At 40.2% G+C, this 12,027-nt stretch overlaps 1 protein-coding gene across 1 annotated transcript; it reads left to right on the top strand.

Annotated features, from left to right (window-relative positions):
• Positions 1-460: 460 nt before the first annotated feature.
• PTH (parathyroid hormone) lies at positions 461-2,193 on the top strand. Its single transcript, XM_089523472.1, has 2 exons — positions 461-546; positions 1,929-2,193. Exons 1-2 carry the CDS (start codon positions 461-463, stop codon positions 2,191-2,193), a joined length of 351 nt encoding a protein of 116 aa, XP_089379598.1.
• The last annotated feature ends 9,834 nt before the right edge of the window (positions 2,194-12,027 follow it).

Here is a 12,027-nt window from a genome sequence, read left to right as displayed (position 1 = left end):
TGCAGGGAATACGGATTCCTTCTACCAGCGTTATACATGATGATACTGTATTTCAAGATCAATCGAGGGGATTGCTAGACTACTCAAAAGCAATTAATACATACAGTACTTAAGCATTATTGTGAGTGTGAAGAATGGTGATTACGTACAAAATTGTGTAACATAAAATGTAGCAGGAGCTGTGGTACAGCAACATTACATTTGGGATTTGAACAATTTATTATGTTTTTCTTCTTATAGATGGTGGCTAAGGAAGCACATGATTCCTCCTTTATGTGGAATATGAACATGACATATTTGTCCTGGAGAAATCAATAACAGTTGCAATAGCTAATGTTGCCATCTGTAATAGATCTTTTTCTTTGCTTGACCTGTTATTTATATTAATCAAATTTGGCTAACAAAATACAACAGTGAAGATATACACTAACAACTGTCAATTTCATCCCTAATAGTTAAAATGACTTCAACCAGAGCCTTGGCTAAAACAGCAGTCATTTTATATGCCATCTGTTTCTTCATAAATGCTGATGGAACAGCTGTCAGGTAAGTTGTGTGTGTGTGTGTATAAAATCTTAACAGAGTGGTTTTTATGGAGTAGGTATGTTTTAGTGAGGCTTTAACTTTTGTATATTTCTATGCAATTTTATACTATTTTTAGATTATTTTAATTGTTTTAAATGTTATTGTAATTTTTTAAAAAACTGTTTTTATCTGTGTGCTGTCTTGGGCCCCTTCTGGGAGAAAGATGGCATGCAGATGAAAATAAATAAATAATAGCAATAAAATTTACGAAGGTAAAGATTTATGAGTTTAAACACTTCATCCAGGCTCTACTTCTTTGATGTCTGACCTTATTAACCACATCTTAATTCAAACATCTTCCCCACATTACCCAATATATAACTCAGTCCACTTAATCATGGGCTTGTCTACACTGGCTAGAATATATTCTAGTTCTGGAACTGCCCTGGATCCCCCCCCCCCCCGCTACCTATATAGTCTATAGTGATACCAGCTGGCTGTCTAAACATGAGTCCTCACTGTGTCACCCACTGTTGCCGCTGCTGGTGCAAGTTGCTCCCTCTGAAGTCAGAAACAAGGTGCCCAGCATCAGTCACATGCCTGGGTGTCTCATTTCTGACCCAAGAGGGACCGACTTATACCAGGCAATGGGAAACACAGTGGGGATGCATGTGTAGACAGATGTCCAGCATCACTACAGAGCTTGCAAGATTTTCCTGCAAAATCTGGAGCAAAAGGTACCGTTCGTTTTTAAAAAAATTGTTTAAGGGAGGGATAGGGCAGATTTGGTGTGGAACTATCCATTGACATGAAGATGGTCCACACTCAAATTGCCATAAGAATCACACTCAAATCTCCATAAGGATGGGGTGAGTCCATTATATTTGGCCCGTGTAAACTTCTGAAGGCCTGCATGTAAAGGTCCAAAGTATATATGGCACAATTCATCCTATTAGCAATTCCTTAAATGAGATTTTTTTTAAAAAAAGAAATAGGAGATGCCATGTAACTGTATGGATCAAGACTTTCCATTTTAACTTTTAATCTACTGTTTAACCTTTGTCTCCGGATGTAGTCCAAATCCAGATCAAGACTACTGTACTTATTGTTTGAACTGGGATAAAAGCTTCTATTGGTGCTAGTAAGCACTCTTCTTAATATAATTAAGCACATACAGGAACTGCAGCCAAAAGCCAAGGGTTAAAGTTCCACCACTACCAATGTTTCATTCTGGATTACTTCACCCTCCATGTGCCTACTCATTATCCTTCAGAAATAATCCAGACGGTCAACAATGATGTGAATGGTGTCATATTTAGCTTCACCCAAAGTTGCAGAATTAAAGCTTGGATTGCTACTGCTATGAGATTGTTTTAGCCCCTCTCAATCTGTCTTCATTACAGGAAGAGGTCTGTAAGTGAAATGCAGATTATGCACAATTTGGGGGAGCACTTGCATTCTGCAAACAGGCAAAACTGGCTCATTGAGAGACTGCAGACCGTGCACCATGCTCCTCAAGTCGCTGAAGAAACAGCCGTGGATGCTAAGCCCCGGGAGGTCAGAAGCTGGAGACTGCTTCCTGATCATCTGCAGGCAAAGATGCAGAAGAAACCAAAGGATTGGAACAAAGGTTACAGGGACAGCACGTTCAAAACAAAATCACAGTAAAAGAGCCATAGTGTTGTCTTTCTAGTTAAATATGTAGAGTAGTGAGCAATTAGGGCATTTTATTATTTATTATTTATAAGACAATGGCATCCAAGGGCATGTCTACATAATGCTACTGGTTGGGGACTAAGGGTACTTATTCTGAGCATTTTTCTCTCATAGACTTCATCAGGAATGGGAATCATGCAATTGTCCAGCTGCTCTTGAACTGTAGTCCACAATATCTGGAATGCTGTATGATTTCTATGCCTGGTCTACATGTAGAGGTGGTTTTTGGCTCTCAGAGCTTCCTTAGTTTTCCATAAAGCTTACAGAGTAAATTGTAAGGACAATTCCATACCCACCAACATTTCAAAGATGAAAACTGGGATGCATGTGACCAAGCAACTTCAGAGTGTAGTCAAGATGGCAAAAGTTATTAATGAGGAAGAACACACAGGCTAGGAAAGGCTGGAACATTTTGTTTTTGCCTGAGCCTACTGGGAAGGGTAAGCTTCTACCTGCTCCTCTCTTCTCCCTTCACTGAGTTAATTAATTAAAAACTACTTTTGCAATTTTAATTCAGTTTGTACAAACTGAAGCAAACCAATGACAGAGTGGGGATGTGAGAGGAGGAGCAAGAAACTGGGATATTTAAAAAGTAGCTCAAAAGGTGAGACAACAGGGGATTACTGTCCCTGTCAAATTGAGATAGCGGGGGGGGGGGGTGGTGGTGGTGGTGGTGGTATGCATTCTAAGTTATCTGCTCTGTTAGTTCCTGCTTTGGGGGTGGCTCTGGGCACTAGGTGAGAAAGCATCTTGATTTTCTAGGACTTTCCCCTATATATAACCTCTTCCAGATGCTGTGCTACTGAACCTGATCATGGGCAGTTGCTCTAAGGACAATCCTAAATGGATGTCTCACCCATAATTTCAATAAAGGGATGCATTTATTCATCTCCTGACACTGATCTTACCATGTACACTGACTTTTAGAAGAAGGCCACACAGCTAACATATGCTTCAGCAGCTGGGCTTGGTCCTAGCAAACCCAATAGTCCTTTGACAGAGTATAAGATGGTACCAGGAGAAGGGAGTGCCTCTTTCTGGCAGTTAGGAAAGGCAGTGTTGTGAATTAGTCTCTGCATCCGTTTTCTCTCATGACATGCTGTGATTGCCAAGAGAAGAATGATCTCAAGCTGTAGCCCATCTAGTTACTGGAAGCCAGTAGCCTTTTACAGCCAGTCAAGATAAGTAGGTAATAGTTGCAGCCATGGTTGTACTCTGTACCTCGCTAAAGATGGTGATGTAAAACAGCTGTAAGAAATCAAAGATGTACATTTTAAAAAACCTTTAAAAAATAAGTCAGAGTTGATCCACTCTTAACACAATGTCACAGTGAAAATCTCAATTTGTGTGTAAATTGACAATAGTTGTAGCCCAAAAATGACAAATGTAGAGTAGCCAGGGTATCAGCCTTTTCAGCAATTTACAATCAGTGACTTTTGGATTGCCATCCTTGGAAGCAATTTACTTTCATGATTTGACTTAATCCTCGAACATTGTAACATAAATCTTTCATTTAATACTATGGACAGTGGTCATACTGACTAGAGGATTCTGGGAGTTTTAGCTCAAAAAAGAGACCTATCCAATTATATATGTCAATTCATCTGAATGCATCAAAGGAACTTCTGAAGCTTTTGTATAATCTAGTATTCAAACAAGAGCATTGTTACATAACAAAAGGGCTCTGTGGAGAGACACACAAGATTCAGAGAAAATTAAGATTCTAAGGTAATGGCAACGTGAATAAATGTAAACAACAGAGATGAGTAGGCGTTGTCTGTTCTGGTATTCATAAAGTACACTAGCTTGAAAATATTTAAGGTAATAGAATGAAATAATTAGTTTTATATCAGAACTGGGGAAAGTGTGGCCTGTGGGCATCCCCCCCATTCCCCCCCCCATTTTTTCCTTTTTACTAAAAAAGATCCCCAAGCCCCTAGCATGGCCTACAGTAGACTTCTGGTTTACTGCCTGGTTGAAAAAGCAAAGAAGGCCTCTCCTGATCCTGTGGGAAGAGCTCAAAGTATACCTCAAAGCATCTGTGATGGAACCTATAAGTAATTGTACTTGGAATCAGAATTTGATATCCTAATCTTAGATACATTTCCCTGAAAGGCCCATGCATGTCAACAAAAACATATATTCATAAATCCGTTAGAGCTGCAGGCTGACATTGTAATTTTATGTATGCAAACTTAATAATAAGCTCCACTGAACTGATCAGGACTGATTCTGAGTTAATATGCTTAGGACCAAGCTACAAGATATGCTATGAAGGAAAACAGGTTATGATGAATAATGTAAACACCAGTGGGGCCACATCATGATACATGTATAGCTGACAGTCTAAATTTATCCAGGACTGAAGATGTGATACAGGTGATATAATATCTGGAGCAGAGCCCATTATCTTGTGGTTTCACAGCAGTAAGAAACTGTGATTTTAAATTTATAATGTTGGTAAACACAAACACAAATTAGCACCTTAAGAAAAAGAAACATTTAATTTTAGTACCTTGTGCAGTTTAATGTCAAAATGCATTAATCATTCTTCAGACTAGAAATGGATGTGCAAAAATGGAGGTGTCATTCATTATATCTGGACAGCTAGGGAAAATCTGGTACCTTAGAAGTCAGTGGCAAGGCTTTGCTTGAGGGTCAGAGTATTTTCTTAGTCTTAGTACTAGTCAAGCGCCTGCATATTACAACCCAATAGTACAGGCCACAGAGAAGTGGCATTGCATTCAGTCTATTTCACCTGGAAGAAGTGTTCTGAGAAGGAATAGGGTGTGTTTGTGGGACTACAACCTTAAAATGCACTTTCTATTTATTCAATTGCTGCATGTTCATGTTAAACGTACAGAAATGCAGTTTATTTCTTTGTATCTGTATCTTGTTAATGCATTGTCAAATAAAATGGACCAAAAGCTCTCAGGCAGCAGTAGATGAAAAGCACAAACCTTGGGTTTTCCTGTCATTATTTATATGGATATATTTCTCTTTTATTATCACTTTGAATAGAATAATGTATCAATTTTGTTAAGTTCAATTTGGGTCCCAGTGAAATCAATGTGAAAATTCATCTGTGAAGTCTCACAGAGTATGGTGTGATCTTGGTTCAGCTAATTTACACCAAGCCTACTAAATGCTTACTCAGAAGTCATTCTCTTATATTCAGTTGCATTTACCTTACAGTACATTTATTCAGGACTGCATCCTTACAGAGTGGTCTTAAATAGAAGAGGGGAGAATTTCCTTGGTAGAGGAATCACCATCCCTGAGCTCCTGCACTTTACTACAGCCAAGATGGAAGGGGCAGTAATAATAAATAATAAATAAACTTTATTCTTATACTCTGCCTTTCTGCTGCAGCAATCAAGGTGCCTTACATGACTAGAATATATTGGCATAATTCATACTCTCAATAAATAAATTGACCCTCACCTTTAAAACAGAATTAAATACAATACACTTTAAAAATTCAACCTGTCAAAATGACAGCAATTTTCTAGTAGAGGAAGTGGTTACATAAGGTAGGGAGAATACAGAAATTAGATTGAACTATTCTGGGAAGGCCTGCCGGAAGAGATCCGTCTTGACAGTTGTTTTTTTTTTTAAGCTGTCTAGGCTGGTTATTCGACAGATCTCCTCCGGCAAGGCGTTCCATAGTCAGGGAGCGGCAGCGGAGAACATTTTCTGGGAGGTTGCCATTAGTCTGGTTTTTATGGGTTGCAATAAATTCCTCTCAGAGGACGTGAGGATGCAGGGCGGATCGTGTGGAAGTAGTCCCCTTTATTTCAAAAACATGTCTTTCATTGATACTGTGGGTGGGAAAATATTTTGAGAGAACAGACACCGTTCTGGGCACCACAATTTAAAAAGGATGTTGACAAGTTGGGGGATGCCCAGAGGAGGGTGACTAAAATGGTGAAAGGTCTAGAAACCATGCCCTATGAGGAAAGACTTGGGTAGCTGGGTATGTTTATCCTGGAGAAGAAAGGGTTAAGAGGTGATATAATAGCCCAGTTTAAGTATTTGAAGGGTGTCATATTGAGGATGGAACAAGCTTGTTTTCTGCTGCACCAGAGAATAGGACCGAAGGTACAGGAAAAGAGATTCCACCTAAAATTAGGAGAAACTTCCTGACAGTAAGAGCTGTTTCACAGTGGAACACACTCCCTTGGAGAATGGTGGAGTCTTCTTCTTTGGAGGTCTTTAAACAGAGGATGGATGGTCATCTGTCGGGGATGCTTAGATTGTGAGTTCCTGCATGGCAGAATGGGGTTGGACTGGGTGGCCCTTGTGGTCTCTTCCAACTCTGTGATTCCATAATTCTAGGGGGGGAGTGAGTGATCATGGCTGCTAACCACGTCCTGAAGCCAGCTGCTGTGTGCATGTGCACACTGCAGCAGCTTTGGAAAGCTCTTGGTGGCACAAGCATTGCAAGGACGAAGGGGTAGAGGGAGAGGAGCAAAATCACATCCACTCACAGCACTTGACTGCCTGAGAAGTGGAACTACAGCAGAGGGGACCTATCACACAAAGGCAGTAATGGAATAGCATTATTCCATTGAGAGGCTATTGAACGGTTTTGTCTGTCAGTGAAAAGATGAACTATGCTAATGAATGGAATGCAAGGCAGCAACAAGAAAGAACCGAAATCGTGTGATAAGTACTGGCCAGAGATGCTTTTATTCTATTAAAATTCTTCTTTTATAGCCTCATGTGGCAAAGTTCTTAGAAACACTAGCAGTTGAGGCTGAGGTGATTAAGTTATAAGAAAAATTTGGAATGTTGCTTTTACAGTGATTTTTAGTTTCAAATCAAAAGTAAACACCATTATTTTATTTTTATTTTATAGATATATCTGTACTCACAGAGACAAATACACATACACTATACGCATATGGTTTTTAAAAAGTAACTTCGTACTTTCCCATTTCTCAAAAATAAAATATTTAAATATTTTTTAAAAAATTTGAACACACAATCTCAATGCTATGAGACAGTGGATTACAGTACAAATTACAGCGTCTGCCTATCCACATTATTATTGCTTCAACAGCCATAACAAAGCACAAGCCAGCACCTGAACAGAGTGGTCTTCACTTCACCATTTAGTGAGGCCACGCTTCTATAAATATAAGAATAGCTTTAAAAGTAAGCTACATTACAAAAGGAGTGAAGTGATCCCTCCTTAAGTTACAACCATAATGTAACTTAATTAGGCCTGTTATTTTTTTTAAAAAGAATTGATACAAATAATTCGTTATCTGCAGCCAAGTTGGTGATGTCTTTGTTAGGCTTATCAAAAAGGTGCAGAATTCATCATGCTAGCTGTCAAAGTCTACTGGAAAGTAAAGATAATGAAATACGGTATAGGGGAAGAAAACTGAAGGTGTTCTTATCATGCTCTGCTTCTGATAGGACAGTTTTCCCCCCCAGGATGTCTTAAATACAGGGAAGAAGATATAGAAAGTTAGCATGGTTGTAGTTGAGGCTGTGATCACCCAGCAGTGTTCTGACAGAGTTTCACACATGCATGCCATCTGCCCTCCTTACTCACCTCACCTGCGGTTTTAGGCTGCATCAATAGAAGTATAGTGTCTAGATCAAGGGAAGTAATAGTACCACTATATTCTGCTCTGGTCAGGCCCCACCTGGAATATTGTGTCCAGTTCTGGGCACCACAGAAGGACGTTGAGAAGCTGGAGCGTGTCCAGAGGACACTATGAGGAACGCCTTAGGGAGCTGGGTATGTTTAGCCTGGAGAAAAGAAGGTTGAGAGGTGATATGATAGCCCTGTTTAAATATTTGAAGGGATGTCATATTGAGGAGGGAGCAAGCTTGTTTTCTGCTGCTCCAGACTAGGACCCGGAGCAATGGATGCAAGCTGCAGGAAAAGAGATTCCATCTCAACATTAGGAAGAACTTCCTGACAGTAAGGGCTGTTCTACAGTGGAACACACTTCCTCGGAGTGTAGTGGAGTCTCCCTCCTTGGAGGTCTTCAAACGGAGGCTGGATGGCCATCTGTTGGGGATGCTTTGATCTGGATTTCCTGCATGGCAGGGGGTTGGACTGGATGGCCCTTGCGGTATCTTCCAGCTCTATGATTCTATGATTCTACCTTAAACAAGCCATACCTGATTTGCTTCAATGGCAAATGCAGCAGTGTAACCTGCACTGGGTTCTTGACATACCTGTGGAATTTTAAAAAGCACAACTATGTGGCCATGTTCTAGAAGAGTTTTCTTCCTGACATTTCACCAGCATCTGTGGCTGGCATCTTCAGAGAAGCATTCTCTGAAGATGCCAGCCGCAGATGCCAACAAAACATCAGGAAGAAAACTCTTCTAGAACATGGCCACATAGCCTGAAAACCCCACAAAAAACTGTGGATGCCTGCCATAAAAGCCTTTGACTCCACAATCTTACGTTTATTAACAGTTGTGACACTAGAGGGAGTTATTAGAGCTCATAAAATGAAGTGTTATCTTTCCAGAACCTTGCTCCTATTGCATCTGCAGGTAGATCAGATGACTAGACCTACTTCAGGCAAAGTCATGAGATACCTTTTTAATTGCTCTGTAAAAACTGGCCAGTAGCGCTAGTATGGAGAGATCTGTAAATGGAAAAGGGAATATCAATTTAACAATTCAGTGTCATCGTCTTCTGCTGGGACTTCTTGATCTAAACTGGTATGAACTGCAGTCTGCTCCAGATTCAAAGCAAGCAGAACAATTTATAGAAACAGTTATATGTATTATTTCAAGCATTACATATATGTATATATCACGTTTTGCTGCAGCACTCAGAAGAGTTCAAAGTATCAAATAATGTTTTACAATCTAAGACTAAGTAGGCTAGAGGAGAAAAAAGAGCAGGCAGGGAATTGGAAGATAAGTATGTCCAAGTACTGAAACATTCATGCTGTTACATAATGAAATTAGATAATCATCGGGTGACAGATTGCTGAAAGAGACAGTTTTGGAGGAGGGAGTACCAAAGGGAAGTTTGTTCAACTGAACTGAAATGAATCTGTCGCAATAATACTGGCTACTGAACTTGCTGTAGAGGGATGTAGTATTGGAAGGGGGAAAACACAAATAGTAGTTGGTACAAGCCAGATTGATAGAAGGAGAGCTCTGCCCTTTTGTTGCTACCAGCACTGAATTGTGTTTTCCTCCTTAAAGATGCAAACCTTTGATACTACACATTTTTACGTACAAAATCTCTTCCTAGGTATGTTGCAGCAGGATCTGTATTCATCACATGCAGTGAGTCAATGTTTCTTTGTCACTATATATTAAGGTGTGCAGAGGAAGAGATACCATATGGACCCAAGGATAAGGATTTCCCAGTTGGATTATACAAAAAAGGCTAAATTACTTAAGTATCCTTTGTTAACCTTGCTTAACCAATCTAGGTGATTACAAGTCTGCGATATGTCTGTCTGCAAGCCATATGAAATAAGAGTACTCAGTTTATGCTGTGGAAAAACAATCAATTATGGAGTGCTGACGAAATGGCCAAGGACATATTGAAAATCAAGTATTGAAGACTCTCTACTCCTAGCCTTTTGTGGTTGCTGGCAATTAAGACAGAAACCCACCAGAGTACTTTAGGGCCACAGCCCTCAAGCTAGGGAAAGCTGATGGCTTCTTCTTCATTTCAGACATGCAATCCTAAGCATGTTCACAGAGATGTAAGGCTCATTTTATTCAACAAAGCTTACTCTTTCCTAATTTCAGCAATAATTTTGTTGGTATGGTACTGTATTAGTCTAATTTAAATCTTCTTGGCTTTGCTTTAAAAAAGAAAAAAATTGCCCCTCTCTCTGTCCTGTTTAACCCCCCCCCCACTTTTCTTTAATTAATTCACTTTGGCAGGCATATCTGAGCGCATGAAAGCACCTCTGCCTCTGAGAGCAGAAGCAGAAAAACTGTGAACACTCAGTTTATAACTGACAGCTTTTTCAATATATTTCAGAACAATATCATTTGTTATTCTATCAGCATTCTAGCTCATTGTATTTTATGTTGTCCAAAGAACATTTCCCTCAACAGTGTCATGCAAGTTCTTCATACTGGAGCCTGGCCATTTTATTGCAGGTGCCTTATGTCTGAGGTGGTAGCATGACTAGTAGTTTGAGCACTGGGCTATGACTGTGGAAACCAGGGTTCAAATCCCTGTTCAGCTACAAAAAACATGACCTTGCGTAAGTCACATTCTTTCAGTCTCAGAGAAGACAGTGGCAAAACCCCTCTCTGAACAAATCTTATCAAGAAAACTCCAGGACAGACAATGTCTGGAGGGTCTGGTTTAAACTTTTGGAATTAAACACAAGTAAACAATTATTTTAACATCTTAGACTGTTAATTTAGTAGAAACCCTTCATATTGGGTTTTTTTTTTTTTAGTAGAATTCTGAATATGGTATTGAATATCTGCTCTGGGAGCACTTAGAACCAGTCAAGCTTTTAATACTGTTCACAGTGCAATTCTATTTAGGGAGAAGTGATAGCAGCCAGCATAGTGCAGTAGTCTGGGCATTGGACTATGACCCTGGAGACCCTGGCCAAGTCAAACTCTCTCAGCCTCAGAGAGAGGCAATGGCGAACCTCCTCTGAACATAGTTTTTTGTGGGTTTTTCGGGCTATGTGGCCACGTTCTAGAAGAGTTTATTCCTGAAATTTTCCCTGCATCTGTGTCTGGCGTCTTCCTCTGAACAGATCTTGCCAAGGAAACTCTGTGATAAGCTTGCCTTAGAGTCGCCATAGGTCAGAATGACTTGAAGGCACACAACAACAACAACAAAAGTCCTATGAAACCTACTCCCTGATAAATGGGAAGGTAATGTTTCTGCTTTAGGAGTAAAATGCACTGTGCCTGGACCTATTTCTTTTTCTCCTAAATATGCTTTACATTGTGGTGTGAATCAGAGGTTGGAGTCCCACGTAGCGTGAAGGGGATTTACAGAAATGTTGACTACAGACATTAGCCTTGTTATTCTGGAATATCAGTATGCAAAGGAATCTTGTAGCACCTTTGCGTCTGATTGAAAGACGCTGTAGCATAAGCCTTTGTAGACTTGTGGTCTACTTCCTCCATCTGCATCTGAGGAACCAGACCAAGGCTGCATCTGCACTGCCAACTGCCATGGCTCTATTTTATAGAATCCTGGGGTTTGTGTTTTGGCACCAGAGCTCCCTGACAGAGAAGGCTAAAGGTCTCACAAAACTAATCCCAGAATTTCATAGCACTGAGCCATGGCAGTTAAAGAGGTGTCAACACTGAATTATTTCTGCAGCCTAAGACAGTGACATGAAAGCTTATGCTACAACATCCTTCACTCAATCAGTCTCGAAGGAGCTACAAGATACCTTCACAGAGGTAAATGCTGATTCTATATGTTTAAGCAACCAACTCAGCAGGGCTTATTCCAGGATTTTAAAAAGAAATACACAGAGAACTAAAAAGAAGCAGTAGCGATTCTGGTTGCAAAGGATGGGGCTGCAACACTTGTGACCCTCCGCAAAGGAAAGTATATAAGGAACTCGTGAGGGAACTGCTCCAGCATAAAAACCCACTGGAAGACCTTGGGCAAGTCACACTCTCTCAGCCTCAGGGGAAGGCAATGGCAAACCCCCTCTGAAGAAATCTTAAGAAAGCCCTAGGACAGGTTTGCCTTAGGGTTGCCATAAGTTAAAAAATGCCTCAGAGACACACATGTCCTCCATTTCAACCTTCTCCCTGGGAGAAATTCCAAAATGTCCTCCATTTTGA

This window comes from Sceloporus occidentalis, unplaced genomic scaffold (assembly GCF_023333645.1).
Source record: "Sceloporus occidentalis isolate IW3139 unplaced genomic scaffold, rSceOcc1.0.p SCAF_4, whole genome shotgun sequence".
Taxonomy (NCBI): Eukaryota; Metazoa; Chordata; class Lepidosauria; order Squamata; family Phrynosomatidae; genus Sceloporus; species Sceloporus occidentalis.
This window is presented reverse-complemented; position numbering and strand designations above follow the sequence as displayed.